This window comes from Xenopus laevis, chromosome 1L, assembly GCF_017654675.1.
Source record: "Xenopus laevis strain J_2021 chromosome 1L, Xenopus_laevis_v10.1, whole genome shotgun sequence".
Classification (NCBI taxonomy): domain Eukaryota; kingdom Metazoa; phylum Chordata; class Amphibia; order Anura; family Pipidae; genus Xenopus; species Xenopus laevis.
Genome location: NC_054371.1, coordinates 74,420,728 through 74,439,409, shown reverse-complemented (window position 1 = coordinate 74,439,409; position 18,682 = coordinate 74,420,728). Strand labels below are relative to the sequence as shown.

The following is an 18,682-nucleotide window of genomic DNA, read 5'->3' as shown; positions in this document are numbered from 1 at the left end:
AGATAGGTGCCTCTCCCATTGACTTATACATAAACTTGACAGGTCTGAGATAAAAGATTTTTGCAGCATCAGGATATAATACATCTCTAAAAAATTAAGTTTTTTCCCCCAAAATTTGGAGTTTTTGTCAACCAGATAAATTTGAGGTTTAGTTTAGTGTTGCTTTTTATATACATATCTAGAGGTTTGTATCGTTATTTGTGGCAGCAATCTGTTTTCTGTTAAAATCAAAGAAATAGGATAATGTTTTGTTTTTTTCTAGAGGTAATGCAGTATTGTACAAACTGCTTTAAGAGCATGTTTCTTTTGTAGCAGAATGTTTTCCAGTTTGCAGCTTCAGGTGTCTTTAATATTTACATTTCTAGATTTGAAAGCAGTAGATAGAGATCCACCTAGCAATGTGCCCAAACTGATTAGACAGATATACAAACACAGAATGGAGCTGTCATCTTGGCTTGCGTTGTCTGTCTCTGGATGTGTCTTAGAGTCAAAATGATATATTACCTCCAAGCACCATTTCTGACATATTGTTGAGAAGTACTAGATATTTGAAAGCTTTTTGCACCTTAGTTTATTGATTTTGATAGCTATCTGCTACTTTTCTGAACCCTACCACAGTGTATATTGTTCTTGCAGAAAAAGTATTCTTTGTTATTATTGATGAGTTTGTTTTCAAGTTAATTTTTGTTGAAGAACTTGTTAACAATTATACAGCTGTTGATATAGCAAGTGCTTAATTAATAAACCCTCTAAGGAAGAACATTAGTTGCATTCAATGTATAGTCAAAATTTAAACGTCAAAATGTTTCTTTTAACATAGTTATGGATGTCAGCACTGGCAATTTAACAAGGTACAAAAAAAGATTTTGATCAATATTTTTTTTTAATATTTATGTCATGTTTTCAAACAAGGAACCTTAAAATATCATTGATTTATAAGTGCACTGTTTGTAGAGGTATGAAATCCCTTATACAGAGAGTTCCAAATTATGGCTCTCCCATAGAGTCCAATTAAAACAAATGTCAAAAATGATTTCCTATTTGTCTATTATGATAAATAATAAAATAGTATGTTGTACTTAATAGTAACTAAGTTGCATACATCCATATTGGTGTCAAAACAATCCTAATGCGTTTATTTGCTATTTAAATTCTTTTAGCAGACTTAGGGGTTATTTAATGATGTTATGTAATGATGCTAACAAAATTTTTACTTTGAATCGTTCGAGTCGAAGGTCGAAGTAGCCAATTCGATGGTCGAAGTAGCCAAAAAAAATACTTCTAATTCTAATCCTTCACTCGAGCTAAGTAAATGTGCCCCCTAATGTATGAAGATCCAAATTACTGGTCTGTTATCCGGAAAACACCAGGTCCAGAGGATTCTGTATATGATATGTATCTGTATTCCAATCATTGCAATTAACTTTGCTGCTTAACATACCTGCGAAGGAGGGAAATACTCCAGCCATTTCTTTATATGAATTGTGTACCAACCAGGAACCAGGCATTTCCTTTGAAGAGACTTAAGATGGGCTGGAGAATGGGATCCAGCAGTTATTACTTCATAGAAACTGAATTTTAGAGCAGTAGAATCCTGATGCGCTCTTTGATGCTGCAAAAAAATTATTTGACGATTAGAAGCTTTTAATACATTTCATAAAAAACATAATGAAGCAAAGCATGATCTTAGAATTAGTGACCCTTCCTGTGTTTAATACATGTCTACTGATTCCTACTGCAGATAATTAGAAATGTTCAGGGATCTCTATCCCTATTTCCTCTATCTCTAGCATAATTTTCTGAATTACAGTATCCAGCAGGCATTATTGCCATACATGCATTTGGGTTATTTTTACTGCGCTATTCTTTATTTTAATGTGAATTACAATTTCCAGAATGCTTTTGGTTAGTAAGGGCACAAACGAGAAGAACTTGCAAATCTTGATCAAATGGTGATTAAAAAGTGTTACTTTACTGTAGCGCTCCATGTTGGCAGAAACCCACATTAACTACACAAGTACAGGTATAGGATCCGTTATCCGGAAACCTGATATCCAGAAAGTTTCGAATTACGGAAAGGCCGTCTCCCATAGACTCCATTATAATCAAATAATACAAAATTTTAAAAACCATTTTCTTTTTCTCTGTGATAATAAAACAGTACTTTATACTTGATCCCAGCTAAGATATAATTAATCCTTATTAGAAGCAAAACCAGCATATTGGGTTTATTTAAAGATTTTCTAAAAGAATTAAGGTATGAAGTTCTAAATTAGGGAAAGACCCGTTATCCGGAAAGCCCCAGGTCCCGAGCATTCTGGATAATAGGTCCCATACCTGTACATATCTCATGGTATGCAGAGACTCATTCCACGGATATACAGTCTATACTCCATCATTATAATATCTATAATATAATGAATACAGTTTTAATATCTGATTATTGCATTTCCTAAAAAAACTCTACTGTGCCCATATTACTTGGGTTAACACTCAGTGGCGGTAAAAGATTTGGATTCAAAGGGCAATTTTCACCCTAAAATAGTTTCCCGCACTCTGGTTGACAATCGCTGGGCTACCTGCAATGGAAGGGAGCTCCTGGTGGAGTGGCCATGTTGTGTAGCATGCACAGGGGCGTAACTACCGGGGTGCTGCACTAAAAACTATAGATAAAATAAATACTGAAGACCAATTGCAAAGTTACTTAGAATTGATCATTCTATGACATACTAAAAGTTCAATTAAAGGTGAACAAGCCTTTAAATAGAATTCTGTCTTGCCACTGGCAGTGATGTACTTTACACTGGAATTTCAGTCTGGCCCACTACACTGAATGCAACAGCATGGACCATGAGCAGTGATGCCAATGGTGAGAGAACCCTTTAGTGCTCCAGCACTTGCAGCCCTGCTCTAAGCAAATGAACCTGAATGTTTCTTGGAGTCTGTCTTTTTTATACTTTCAGCAATAGCTTCAGATTTTATGACTAGGAAGGGAAGAATACAAAGGAAAATTGCTTCTGGCAAACAGCACATGTACTGTTTCTATGGAGACCTAGATACTTTAAAGCACAGCTGTGAAAGTTACAAATTGTTGTTCACAATTACAACAGTAACGCACTGTTAAAGCACAGACGTATTCTTTTATGAAATGACCAAACTGAAGTGGATCATTAATTGCAAGGCTGGTCTATGTGTGACAGGTTAAAACTGAAAAGACTGCAGGATTCCTGGTGCTTGTTTCTATTAAAAAAGACAGCTCTGATTTAATGTAATGATCATGCTCTGAATTCAGGTGCCTTGTTTACCACCTAACCTAGTATAACATTTTTAGATTTATGATCATTAATGTGAGAAATGCAGGTCAAGCTCTCAAGTCGCATTTAATGAGAAGGTGTAAATCTGTCTAAGGAATGCTAGAGACATATAAAACCTCATTATCTAGTGTTGTTGTGAAGAAAGTAACGCACATTTTCAATTTTATGCTAAGCCAAGCATTGTAGAACAACACATTGTTACACGTGCTCTTGCTAAAAGCTCTTTGGTTATGGAGGTGTTACAATGGCTCTTATTTGAAAGGCTCTAATTTGTACATATGTTCTTTTCTTGTTGGTTAAATAGTCAACGAACAACTGTAATTATACTTAATTTGCTCTATAAAAAGAGATGTAAAACACACGTTCTACACGGAATGTTTCAGAGCCAAGTTACCAGTAAAATATTTTTGTTTTGGGCATGATCAAAATGGGCCCTACTGAAAATAAAAATGTCATTGTAGCTCAAACCGTTAAAAGGAGATTTTGGGGCAACCTGCCTTTGACACTTTTAACTACATGAAGGGGGGCAACTATTTACTGCTTGTTCTACAGAGCCATTTGTTTCATTCCTATACCAGAGGGTTTGTGTTCTTACACCTGAAACCATGGGATGTACAGTACCATTTAGCAGCATGAAGCAGCTCAGTTGTATATATGCAAACGGTGATGTGAAGAGGGGAATTGGTGAAGCCTTTCCTGTGCGATAACCAATACGGTTTTGAACCTGCTCGGGTTTATAAGATCAATGGCCAAGCATTCTCTAAATGGATTGTCTTACTTCTCCACTCTCCAGAATTCATAAAGGTTAAATGATTCTGTGCTATCACCTCCATGATTGAAACAGTCGTTCAAGATTTGTACAATTTGCAACATATCTCAAGCAAACAGTGATCTTACTAAGAGACAGATAGAAAAGAGGAGAATGGAGATAAAAATAGAAATCTTGCATTGCATCCACTTGACATACACACACACACAAAACTAACGATAGGGATAGCCCCTGATATTACTGTAGCTTTGGATATTATACCCATCCAGGTCCCTATTAATAGTATTAGCTGACCTGCCATCACAACATCACCCAGCAGAGCATTCCATAACCTCACCTCCCTCACAGTGAAGCAAATGTATGTGTTGCTTAAAGGGGAACTCCAGCTTCCAAACCAAAATTTAATAAAAAGGCCCACATAACACAGAAACCCCTAATATACCCATCACAGTTACCAGTTTCTTTAAAAAGTATCAATAAATGACATTTTCTATCCTGAAATCCAGCTGTTTAACAGTTCTTCTCTTTCTGCATCATTTGAAATCCTTGCAGGGAAGGAGGGACTAAACACTGATGTTACAAATTGTAACAACTTCTCCACAGCTTACAGATAGCATACAGGAACTACATAATTAAAGAAGAAAAAAAGGCTTGGTGCACTCGGGGGTGCCAAATGTTAGGCACCCCCAAGTGATTGTATTGACTTACCTGAAACCCTGGGCCGGTGCTCCTATCAGCAGAAAACTGCACCGTCTCGGGGTTATACCAGTGAGCACCAGGGGGGTGCCTACCATTTGGCACCCCCAAGTGCAGCAAGCCTTTCCTTCTCCTTTAAACAGTCACCTTGTTTAGCAACTAAAAGTAATCTAAAATTATTACACTTATCTGTAGAATTACCTATTATAACCTCATCATTTCAGTTCCCTTATCTTAAAGAACCCTGCACCTTACTTTAGGAATGGAACTCCCTGAAAAAAAACCCTGGACCTCCTCGCCATTGTCTTAAAAGGTATTTTCCATAACCTCAAGTCCCCCATACCCTTAATAAGCTTAGGCACCTCTCTCTAACCATCTCATTAATTATGTATTTATTATGGTTTCTAGCAAAGCCACAATAAAACTTAAATGTCTCCAAGAGAAGAATAATTTATGCCAATATATTTTCATAAACATTTGCAATTAAGATACTTATAAACAGGGCTCAAATTTAAGTTTCTTTAATATAGTGCACACCTGACCATAAACAGAACCACTTATTCTAGGTAGCTTTTAAAAGCTATTAAATCCATTTTCCAGTTCTTTTCAGAGGCTTTATTTACCCTTTAAGATTGAATGCAACATGATAAGGCAACAGCTTTGTCAAAGGGGGGTTAGTGTCAATGAGGTTAACAAAGCAACTTTAATGCACAGCATGGCCATATGCTGGGAATCAAGATGTGTCTATAGTGTTAATGAGGTTAACAAAGCAACTGCAATGCACAGCATGGCCATATGCTAGGATTCAAGATTTGTCTGTCTTTAAAGGAGAGGCATAGCCTGGCATCTCACAATTGTCAAATAACGTAAATGCTTGTCACAATTACATGCTATATTAATGGGAGTTATAATTTTTATGTAATTTCCCCCTCATTTTACTAGAAAAAAAAAACATTTCGGAACACAGAGAAATGTTTTTTGCAAGAAACAATTTTGAGCAACTTTTTAATTGACCTTCATTATTTATTTTCCATAGTTTTGAATTATTTACCTTCTTGTTCTGACTCCAACTTTTAAATGGAAGTACCAGACCCCATCTAAAAACAAATGCTCTGTAAGGCTACAAATTTATTGCTTCTTTTGATTAATCATCTTTTTATTCAGGTCCTCTCCTATTACTATTTCAGTCTTTTATTCAAATCAATGCATGGTTGCTAGGGTAATATGGACCTTAGCAACCAGATTGCTGACATTCCAAATTGGAAAGCTGCTAAAAAGCTAAATAACTCAAAAACCACACATAATCAAAAATGAAAACCAATTGCAAATTGTCTCAAAATATCACTCTCTGTATTATGCTACAAGTTAATTTAAAGGTGTAGCTGTTTCTGCTCCACTCTGGAATAACCTGAAACTTCCATAGGCTGCCTTCAAGGCAGGGTGCAAAGCATATAAACTATAATGACTATTTTTTGAACCCTGCCCCAAGCTTTGTAAATGATCCCTCCTATTTATAAATCAAAGACAGTAATTAAGTATTGGAATAAGCACTAAGGGTAAAACGTAAACCATAAACAATGATATGTTATAACAGAAAAATAAAGAAAACAAAGAAAAATGTAATAATTCAATTTAAAAGATATGGCAGAAAATAGTTTTTAATAAAATCAGATTTATTTGACTCATGTTGAACATAAGTGTGTATTTTACTTCTTATTATGGGAAAACCCAACATTTTTGTAATGTGAATCTGTAATATTTTTTTATCCTTACAGACAGCATTATTTTAAATTCCTATTAGTATGCTTAAAAACCCTCAGTATAGTAAAACACAGTCATATGGAGGTAATACATGTACAACCTTGCACATATTTTATGTTTTTTTATGATATATAATATGCTGAACTGGCATTTTCTATATGCTCTTGGTTCTGTTTAAACCTAAATGAGGCTATTTACATGCCTTGTAACTGCGCTGCAAGCACCTGATATTCAGAGCAGCTTTGCTTGCAGAATTTTCACTAATTATTTAAGTGATATTAATGTTGCAATGTCACGTGTTTCTGGAGTTCAGTTTTCTGCTTCTCGCCTCGTCTTCTTAATTAATCTCAGTACCGTTGCAATGTTTTGCTGATGCTATTCATTCTGCCCTTGCCTGGGCGGCGGGCGCTGCTGTTTCCCACCTGTTTTGGTATTCTTCACTGATACTGATATTACTGCATATTAAAGGAATTTTTCAGTATACAAATAAAAACTGGGTAAATAGATAGACTGTGCAAAAAAAAAAAAATGGTTTCAATATATTTTCAATAGTTAACCAAAAATGTAATATAACTCTGACTAACTCAGAGTTAGAGAGCTGCAAAAACCTAACGCGTTTCATGCCTGTTGGGGCACTTACTCATAGGCAAGCCTATGAGTAAGTGCCCCAACAGGCACAAAACACATTAGGTTTTTATGTCCCAATAAATGTTTTCTAATTTTTTACACATTATTGTTTCTTTTTTACTGGAGGTCCTCACATCTTTTTTGGATTTAGTGTTTTGAACTTGCACCTCGGGACTGGGGTGAACTGTGAGTAATTCCTCTGCAAGAACTTTCAAACAAATATTTTTGTATTTTTTTGATTGATTTATCATTTTTTGAGTGGTACTGTCTATATTTTCTGTTATGTGGCATCAGCACAAAACCCTGCTACTATTTACAATGTGGTCGGAAAGAGGATGCAAAGATAGATGGCAAGAAAAGGAAAAAGAATAAGTAGGTATCGGTGGAGTGTGGGCTTACCCAGGCTGGATTAATGTTCAGTTTAGTTTCCAGCAAAAAAAAAAAGACAAAAAACCCCCACAATATAATAGTCGATGTCGATCCAAATAATACCGTTTTAAACAGATGCATATATCCCATGATACATTGCCTTCACTTTGAAAAAATAGCAGTCCAATCTTGGTGATGCATTGTGAGATCTTTACTTAGGAATGTTATTCAAATTGCAATGTGCCCATTCTGAAATCTAGCCCTGGCTGGTGACTGCTGAAGCTGGAAATTCGAAAAAGAAGCAGGGCTGTCCGGCACTCAAACGGATCCACAGGACCAAAATATTTTAGTTAAAAATATATATCTTTATTAGTCAAAGTTAAAAAAAAATTATACTTGCATCTCCATCCGCCCTATGCGTTCTGTACCCACAAAGGTACTTAGTTATGGGCTAACATAAATTACATGAAGTTATAAAAACATTTTTAAGAAAATGCATAGCCTTCAATTGATTAACATTTCTTTGTGACTTTTGTCCTGATAATTTTTGCATAAAAGTAAATATATAGTTTTAAACAGATCATTAAAAACACTGCACATAATAAATGTGGTGTACACTTACCTGGTACCAGGAATATGCTCGATCTGAAGGATCGATGAGAATGGTAATAATCTTTGCCTTGGGGACTAAAGCAGCTACTCTTTTTGGAGCTTCCTCTGAATGGAAATAGTTGGCACTTTTCTCAAACAGGAAGTCAGTGGAAAGATTGGAGGGGACAGGAAAGAAATCCATATACCTAAAAAATATACCATACATTTAGGGGCAGATTTATCAAGGGTCAAAGTGAAAATTCTAATTTTCAAGTTTTTTTTTTATCGGCAAAACTGTCGAATTCGACTAGGGAATTCTTAAAAAATTCTAATTTGATTTTCGAAATTTATCAAACTCTGGCCCTTTAAGAGCTCAAATTCGACTATTCACCACCTTAAACCTGCCAAATTACTTTTTTAGCCTTTGGGTGGTATCATGGGATCCATTTGGAGTTGTTTGTTGCCTTCCTGACATTCAAGTTTTTTCTGAGAAAAAACTCGAATCAAATTTGAATCAAATTCGATTCGAGTTTGCGTGTCGATCCCATTCACCAGAGTTTCAAAAATTTAATTTTTTTTTACTAAATTGCAATTGGCTGAATTTGAGTTCATGGGAGTTTTAAATAACTCACATAAACTCGAAAGTCGACCCTTGATAAATCTGCCCCATAAAGGGGTGGTTTAAATGAACTATTAGTATGTTATAGAATGGCCAATTCTGTGCAACTTTTTTAACTGGTCTTCATTATTTATTGTAATTGCTACTTTTGATTCTATTCAGGTCCTTTCCTATTCATATTCCAGTCTCTTATTCAAATCAATGCATGGTTACTAGCGGAATCTGGACTCTAGCAACCAGCTTGCACGTGAGCTGCTGAATAAAAAGCTAAATAACTCAAAAAACACAGATAATAAAAAATGAAAACCAATTGCAAATGGTCTCAGAATATCACTCTCTATATCTTACTAAAAATTAACGCAAAGGTGAACAACCCCTTTTAAACAATTATGCATGAGGAAAATACATCACTTGGAAGTAGGTAATTGGTTATGCTGCGACGAGTGGATTAAATATACTATATGTTACAGCCTTTCAAATATAAATTGTGTATTTTATAGCTGAAGCCAGTGTGCAGTGTATTTTTATAAACAGGAAAAATCATTATTCTGCAGTATAACTTCTTCCTATGTTTTGAGGGGGTGTAGAAATCTTTTGGAAAGGGCAACACTATTTTGTTGTTAAGTTTTCTTTTTTAGCACCTCTGCTAGGCAGGTGTTGGAGCACAGTTTAAGCCCTCTGGGCTTAATAAATCGATGTAGCCTTAAATAATACAGTGGTGCCCAAAATAATGTCATTACATAGGTCCAAGGTGCCCAAAATTATGGAATTACTTTTAATGGCTGCAAATTTGATGAAAATTGTATTATTTGTTTTCATTTTAAAATAATCTAGGCTTAGTGCAGCTGCTGCTATTTATGAATTACAATACTGTGTTTTATTCCCTATAGTCATATTTTTTGTGGTAAAGCAAAACACCTACATACTTGGCATAAGGCTATATAAAATAATAATCTATGAATACTTGGCTCGCAACATATCTCATGTGTGTTGTAATTTAACTTCAGATGTTAAGAGCTAAGTGGAGAAAAGCAAGTTATTAGATGTCAGCTAAGAATAGCTGAGGTAATGATTAAACTCCTGCTTGTAATTCAACACGAGGCAGCAGTGCCTTGCACTTGTTTTAGTTCCCGGGGTTAGCAAAAGTTAGGTTTTATAGAGGAACAGTAATCAATGTGCAGCAGAAGTAAAATAAATTGACTTAATGGAATAAAGTTCAGACTTGTGAAAGTTGCTGAAATGACCTATAAAAGAAAGCCATGATAAATATGATTGACTTGGTAGCCTGAATACCTTCTCTCGCTGTTCATTTTTTTTTTTTTTATAAATAATATCTGAACATTAGTTTGCTGAAACACAACAGCAGTCTGCTGGGAGTCAGCTTTATATTTGGTTAGTTATGATCTTGCAGTCACAAGAGAGGGAAATGAGAGAACGGATTTCTGCTGGAGACAGAGAGCACACATCCTTTTTTATTGTAGTTATAATAATGTAGCATATTGGTTTGCTCAAGAGAGCGTCTGGTTTTGAGAAACACAGTTGTGACTTGATTATTGTTTGAGTCCCCTGGCCTTAGCTGTTTTATAAAGATTTTTTTTTTTTTGCACCGTTCTCTCGGTCAATTGTTCCTTATCTGGCCTTTTGTGTAGGCGTATGGATTATGACTTGGTAGAATTATTAACAGAAGCGCAAAATAATACATTCACACTTACCAGTCCACTCCTCTGTGGTAGTTATTCCCATTAAAAAACTGCATTTCTTCAAATGTTTTGGGGTTGGGCGAATTACTGATTATGGAAGGATGCATAACAAGGAATAAATACAGAGCTGTTGTGCCTGTGGGCAGCAGAAACAAGGTGAAAAAGGACAACATTATTTATTGCAAAAAGAAAGGCAGATATCCATGTATAGGTATGGGATCTCTTATCTGGAAACCCAATATCCAAAAAGCTCCAATTGATGGAACTCCATTTTCATTGTATCCATTTAAAGCAAATAACACTGTACTTGTCTCTGTCATAATAAAACAGTACTTTGTATATGAAAGTAGGGATGCACCACATCCACTATTTTGGATTCGGGCAAATCCATAAATCCTTCGCGAAAGATTCGTCTGAATACCGATCCGAATCTGAATACTTATTTGCATATGCAAATTATGGGTGGGAAGGGAAAAAACATTTTTTACTTCCTTGTTTTGTGACAAAAAGTCACGCAATTTCCCTGCCCACCCCTAATTTGCATATGCACATTAAAGGACCAGTAACAAGAAAATTTAATTGTTTTAAAGTAATAAAAATATAATACAGTGTTTTCCTGCACTGGTAAAACTCCTGTGTCTGCTTCAGAAACACTACTATTGTTTATATAAATAAGCTGCTGTGTAGCAATGGGGGCAGCCATTCAAAGGAGAAATGGCTCAAGTTACACATCAGATAGCAGTAAACTCTGTAAAACATAATGGTGTTATCTGTTATCCATTATTTACCCTTTGCCACGTTGCCTTTTTTCAATTTCCGCCATAGCTTGTTGATATGAACTATAGTAGAGTTTCTGAAGCAAACAGATCAGTTTTACCAGTGCAGTGCAACATTACATGATATTTTCATTATTTAAAACACTTTCATTTTATTTTGTTACTGTTCCTTTAAGATTCGTATTCGGTTCGGCCGGGCAGAGGGATTCGGCCAAATCCGAATCCTACTGAAAAAGGCCGAATCCTGGCTGAATCCCAACATCCCTGTTTGAATTTAACTAAGCTTCATGAATCCATATTGTTTTTTTTAGGGTTTAAAAGTTTTTAAAGGTGATCTAAATTATAGACAAAAAACATTATCTAGAAAATGCTTGCTCCCAAGCATTCCAGATAATAGAGCACATACTGTACCTGTATACAATACATCTAATGATGTTATAGTTTCAGGATTATTCAGGATGAATTAATTTTAGATAGGTAGGAGCTTATTGTACAGAAATTTGACATGGGGGGGTTCATATATTTTCAAGAACTAGAATTTAAAAAATCAGTTTCACAAAAAAACATACAAAATGTGTCTCTATCTTCATTTCTAGCAACCTTGAATGTGATAAACATGATTGCAAAATGCAGTAAGAAAGTTGATCACAGATTAAAATCGCAGGGTTTCATTTGTTTTAAAGAGGCTTTAAAATCTCAACTCTTTTAAAAGAGAACTAAATCTTAACTAAAGAAGTAGGCTAGAGAAGTTGTACATGATGTCTTGGGCTTCTGTACCTGCCCAAGGCAATCACAGCCCTTAAGCAGGGGAAATCTGTGCCACGAAAGATGCCCAAGTAGCTCCCCATCTTCTTTTCTGCTGGTTCACTGCACATGCTCTGTGCTGTTGTCACTCACTGAGCTTAGGGACCAACACACAATATATTGTATTTACAGAATGTAAATGTCACACTATAAGGCTGATTAGTACTTAATACAGATAATTACTTAGTGGCGTAACTATAGCAGAAGCAGACCCAGATGCTGGGTCGGACTGGACATTGGGGGCCCACTGAGTTCCAAACCTCTGGGGGCCACCTGCGGCAACTCTGGGCCCCATGTGCGTATGAGCTAATGGCAGCACGAATGTGCAAACACCAGAGCTGCATGCATGCGCAAAAGCCGGCACGACTTGAAAACACTGGCGCACATTTGCAAGGTCTGGCGCTCGCCACCACTGTTTGTTTTTTGGGGGGACCCAGCAGAACGGGGGAGGGGTCCAGTCCAACCCTGCCCAGTGGTCGTGTGGGGGGGAAACAGGGTGCTTGGACCGCCAGTTCTGCTTCCTCTAAAGTTGCTCTGTTCCCTGTAAAATCATTGCCCTCTGCAAACGTTTTGCAGCAGGCATGCGGACAGCAATTCCTGTGCGTGCTGGAGTTACTGTGAACACAGAGCCCCTCTGAAGATTTTTGTTGTGGGGGGGGGAGGGTACGTGTTAAGCATAGTCTTGTTACGTGGCTGCAGACAAAGCTAATTTTCTTCTTGTAAATATTTTATGGCCCCTAAACTTAGCTTCTCAGCTGCTCAGTCCACTGAGCATGTCACAGACACTTTCCAAGATGGTGACCCCCTGTGAAGTCCTGGATCATTGTTGCCATTGAGATGCTGAAACTTAAGGTTGCTACAATAGGTTCAGCATGTAAAATATGGCATTTTTAACCATATTCATATTTAGGGATTAGTTCTCCTTTAAAAATCTCAAAAAACTTGAATATCAAATTGCTTGAATTGCAGAACTATAGAAACTGAATAGACAGTTTCCACCTAGGCTTGGACATTTTCTACTGGAGAGTTTGTTCACTGGAGTGGCACATTAGGGAACTGGGCTTTGACCACATATTGTAATTACAGGTGCTTGAGTCAGGTTGGATCATGAATGTGCATTTCCCAGTTTCTTTGTCTGATATGTTTCACAACATTAAATTAAACAGTTACTAAAAAGTTTCACGCCTCTTCTACATACATCAACATTTGAATTCAAGTATTTATTTTTCAAAACTTTTTTCCAAAAATGTAGTAGCTTTCCATTGCAGACATCATAAAAGTTTAAAAAAAAAAGTCTCAAGTTACTTAACAGTTTCATGCCTCTTTTTTACAGGAGGCAGATTTTTAAAAATTTAAATTTAAGTATTTTTTTTCCAAACTTGGAAAAACTCTTAATTGCTACCTTATTTATGAAAAAACTAAAATACTGAGAGTACAAAAAACGTAACTAAGGAAAAAAAATGTAATCACACCAGGGGGCCCATTTACTTAGTTTGAGTGAAGGAATAGAATAAAAAAAACTTCGAATGTTTTTTTTGACTACTTCGACCATCGAATTGGCTACTTCAACCTTCGACTACGACTTCGTCTTTGAATCGAACGATTCGAACTAAAAATCGGTTGACTATTCGACCATACGATAGTCGAAGTACTGTCTCTTTAAAAAAAAACTTCGACCCCCTAGTTTGCCACCTAAAACCTACCGAAGTCAATGTTAACCTAAGGGGAAGGTCCCCATAAGCTTTGCAAGCTTTTTTTTGGTTGAAGAAAAATCATTCAATCGATGGATTGAAATCCTTAGAATCGAACGATTCGAAGGATTTAATCGATCGAACGAATTGCGCTAAATCCTTCGACTTCGATATTCAAAGTCTAAGGATTTCCATTCGGCAGTCGAATATCGAGGGTTAATTAACCCTTGATATTCGACCATAAGTAAATTTGCCCCTAAAAATTTATTTTTTATATACTCATTTTCAATGAGTATCCAAAAGCTCCAAATTTAACATTTTTGTTTGTATGTTTGAAATTATACCTCCCATTAACTTCTTACCGCAACATGCCGGTTTTTAGATCGCAAATTATTATTTACATGTTCTTCATTTCATAAATCTTGAATGCTCAAGTTGTAAAATTCAATCATTTAAATTTTTGGTTTTTTATACTCCTGTGGGTTTTTCATCTATTATATGAAATGCTTGGGACCTGGGGATCTTTCTTGGGATCTAATTTAAGTCATCTTAAGCCTGCTAAAAAGAATTCATTTTAAAAATAAAAAGTACAAGCTAATGTATATAATAGTAAAATAATTTAAAAAAATTATAATTATTTGCTTAAAATGGACTGAAAAAGTCGTCCTGTAATTCTGAGCTATTGATATTGGTTTGTAAAGGTAGGAAATCAGTTTCTATCACACATATAGAAGAATATGTTTATGTTATATTTTTCTATACAATGATTTTTTAAAATATATTTAGAACCACATATATTTTCTAGTGAAAGCAGAATTAGCTTAAGCTAAAAGCTGCCCCAGGAAATGTCCCTACACTGAAACAGCAAAAAATTTTGAAAATGTGCTTGGCAACCATTGTGTACAGATGATCAAAACTGGCTGACAGTGAAAGGTTTAAATGCTCCTGGGGGGAAAGTAGCTTATTATTAACCTCCCCAAACAAACCCTCACCCTCTGCTTCCATAATCTTCTGCTAATTATCTCAAATGCCTCTACTGCTAAACTTGTTCTAAACTATATGCTGAAGTATGCCGAAAACAGATTATAAATAAATTACATGTATATATTTTCACTTTTATATAAACATTTGGGGGCAGATTTACTAAGGGTCGAATATCGAGGGTTAATTAACCCTCGATATTCGACTAGGAACTAAAATCGTTCGACTTCGAATATCGAAATCGAACTATTTAGCGCAAATCCTGCGATCGATCGATCGAAGGATTATTCGTTCGATTGAACGATTAAATCCTTCGAATCGAACAATTCGAAGGATTTTAATACAACGATCGAAGGAATATCCTTCGATCAAAAAATCACAGGCAAGCCTATGGGGACCTTCCCCATAGGCTAACATTGACTTCGGTAGCTTTTAGCTGCCGAAGTAGGGGGTCGAAGTTTTTCTTAAAGAGACAGTACTTCGACTATCGAATGGTCGAATAGTCGAACGATTTTTAGTTCGAATCGTTCGAAGTCGAAGTAGTAGTCGAAGGTCGAAGTAGCCCATTCGATGGTCGAAGTAGCCCAAAAAACACTTCGAAATTCGAAGTTTTTTTAATTCGAATCCTTCGAGCTTGTAAATGTGCCCCTTGGTATTATTATTCAAACTCATTTTCAAAAAATATTATTTATACATTATATATAGCCAGTAGTATAAATTGCAAAAGCTGGGTCCCCAGAAAAAAAAATTATCTTTTGAGATGAACGCATGAACAATCCTCTGGTATCCCACCTCTGGTTTCTCTCCCATCCCTCCTGCGACCACATCTGCTGTATATATAGTTAAGGCCATGAATGTTTTCTGCAAGCTGACCTGTGATTTTGTATTATAACTTCTCACCCCAAAACAGGTATAATGCAGGGTTTTCTGACATTCTGTTATTGCCTAGAGTAATTTTTACCATTTGCCTTTTTTGGTATTTCTAATTATTTGGTGGGTAACAGGTTAAAAAATACTGAGTTGCATGCTTTTCTTCAGAAAATGGTTTTTATTAGACCAGTTGCTAGCTGCCTATTGTTTTTATTAAAACTGGTGGTAGCTGACATGTTGCTTGTCTTAATTCACTCTTTATACCAATTTCTCAATACCACCCTTCCCCTTTAAAACAGTATTTAACAATTTCAAGCCTCACCAGTTTTTTGTGGTCCAATAACTAAAAATTTAGGTAAACGATCACAAGTTTTCTCTTTGGACCAGATATCTCGATGGCGCTTGTCATCACATGGATTCTGAAAAACACAAAAATGTAAATAAATACCTGGGGGCATATTTATCAAGGGTCGAATTTTGAATTGGAAAAACCTCGAAATCCGAATTCAAAAAGACCAACCGCAATTAAGTCAAAGTTTTTTTTTGGTTGAATAGGTCAGTTTTCTATTGAATAGATCGAAAAAACTTTGATTTTTCAAAGTCCACCAATTGACTCCAAATAGGTTCTAGGAGGTCCCCCATAGGCTAAAACAGGAATTGGGCAGGTTTTTATTAGAATTTTCAATTTTTTTTCAAATTTGAATCGAATTTGGACTATTCCCTAGTCGAAGTACACAAAAAATAGCTCAAAATTAAATTTTTTTTATTTGAAAACTCACCTCGACCTTTGATAAATCTGCCCCTTACTGTATGTAATAAAACTGCATACAACATCAACTGTTTTTTTCCATTTAACAGGGATTTAATAAGATGTCCTCATGTTGCCACTGCATTATTACCCGGAGAAAGACCATGTTTTTGTCTTTACTTAAATAGGACCAGACCAATTTTTTTGAGTGACTAATACATTGTTTTTTTGCTGTTTTTGTTTACATCAGTTTTTTGAAAGTGCTGTCTGCATATAATTTGTTTGTGGCTGCACTGCTGACACATTCAGAACTCCTGATGCTAATTAACAACAGTTGTACTGGTGTTCTACACGAGTCGGACAACCTCCAACAAAGCAAAGGTTATGGTTCCCAATAAAAAGAAGCAACATCAAATTACAAAAAGACAAGGCTCATATCAGTATATCAGTAGGGAGGAAAGTTGATGTTTTTTTTTTCCATTCAACCAGTTGCACATGGCAAGAGGTCTACCATGAACCATAAAAATGTTGAGGCAATAACTTCAAATATGTGTCATAACTACTACATTTCTTAGACAATCATCTCAGAGACAATTCTCAGCATATGAACTGTGCCATAACATGAAAAAATGCCTTGTACCCTGTAAGCCTTACTGACTTTTTCTTTCCAGATTGTGTATTTATCATCATTTGGGACTTTTCATATTTAAACAAGATATGTATATACATACAGGAGATACAACATATACATTCACATTCTTTTGAATATATGTGAATTATATGATTCATCTGATTAAAAAAAAAAAACAAATGATCAAAACCCAACATATACTACTGTAGCCATAAATGTAAACTTTGATAGAGTTGCCATTTACTGCAGCAGTACGGCAGCTTAAGCATGACTTTTTAATTCAATAATACTCCTGTAGTGATATATTCAAGTCTCGCCTGTATCCCATCATTGATTGCAACAGAGGGAGGCATTGCTTTGTGAATCGCATTAAAGCTCCCATAGCAGGATGCATTTAGCTGCAATAACTTGCACTGCATTTGTATTTCACAAATAGATTCATTGTTAAGGAAAAGTACATTTAATAGCAGGCGAGAAAATAAAAAAAAAAAAAAAATCTTAGTTTTGAAAAAAATAAATTAGAAAATGAAAAGATTTCATTTTTTTCCATTAAAGCTCATATTCTATAAGCCATACAGCAGTAAATGTGGGACAGTCGTTGCACACTAATCAATAACTATATATATATATCATAAAATACATGTTTGGAGCACTGAAGCCTAAGGGGATAAATCTCAGTAACATTGTAAGGGGGATTTTTTCACATTGTGGGGGTGTGGGCTAATAGTTCTTATGTTCTAGTATGATATATTTTTTATGATTTATTTAATAGTTTTGCAATTTTAAGTAGTGCAGTACTTTTAATTAATGCTCAATAGGTTAAATAATTTATCTTATATAAGGATGAAATAGATATATTTTTAAATCCATTTTTTATAAAAAAAAACAAAGTCTCAGTATGTATTCTATATTGAACTGAAATTAATCTAGTTTTGACATCACTAACTAAATTATGGCTACAGATGTCTGAAAACAATATTGTTTTCTATCTTTACAGAAAAGTAATAACCAGAACACATGGAATGCAGTGTTTTCATGCTATTTATAGACTCTTTAGAAAAATGTAATGGCCATCTTTGTGAAGCTGTGTCTACCATATTCACCAGTGGTTTATATTATATCTGTGTCTGTTTGCAAGAAAAACTTGCATTATGAGCCTTAAGTGTTTGGATCAATAACTGGACTTCATCAGGGAAAACGAACATCAATTAAAAGCATGGAAATACAATACATTTGCCTGACTAGGTTTAAATGCTGTCCTGAATTCAGTCAAAACTACTAGAAAGTGAGACTGAACAGTCTGAATTGTATATAAGGAACATAGATGACTGCAGACATTAGGGAACTCCGATCACTAAATAATATGAGGTATTTCATTCTAACACTGTATAAAAACACACAATCTGTAAAGGGTCCATGATTCCCATTTCATGCTACAGGTACAAGTAAAATATGTAGCCTCCACACACTACACTTTACTGATGGCTCTAATGCAGTGATCCAGTCGCTTGTGAACAACATTTTGCTCACTAATCTCCTAGATATTGCACCTAGTGGCCTCTAGCCATGTGCTTATTTTTGAATTCCTGGCTTGGAGGAAGGTTTTGGTTTCATAAAAACTAGGTGTACTGACAAACGGAGTCTCCTGTAGGCTGTCAGTTCACTTAGGGGCTACCAAATAGCTAATCACAGCCCTGATTTGGCACCCACAGGAACTGTTTTCATGCTTGTGTTA

At 35.5% G+C, this 18,682-nt stretch overlaps 1 protein-coding gene across 4 annotated transcripts in view; it reads right to left on the bottom strand.

Annotated features, from left to right (window-relative positions):
- LOC108710474 (bifunctional heparan sulfate N-deacetylase/N-sulfotransferase 3) overlaps positions 1–18,682 on the bottom strand; it is a 144,602-nt gene that overhangs the window by 7,309 nt on the left and 118,611 nt on the right. For all 4 annotated transcript variants that reach the window (XM_041590446.1, XM_018251613.2, XM_041590451.1 and 1 more), the window contains 4 exons: positions 15,891–15,987; positions 10,459–10,582; positions 8,159–8,333; positions 1,442–1,612 (listed from right to left, as the gene is read on the bottom strand). In XM_041590446.1, coding sequence (XP_041446380.1) covers positions 1,442–1,612; positions 8,159–8,333; positions 10,459–10,582; positions 15,891–15,987 — 567 coding nt within the window. The remainder of the gene's footprint in view (positions 1–1,441; positions 1,613–8,158; positions 8,334–10,458; positions 10,583–15,890; positions 15,988–18,682) is intronic.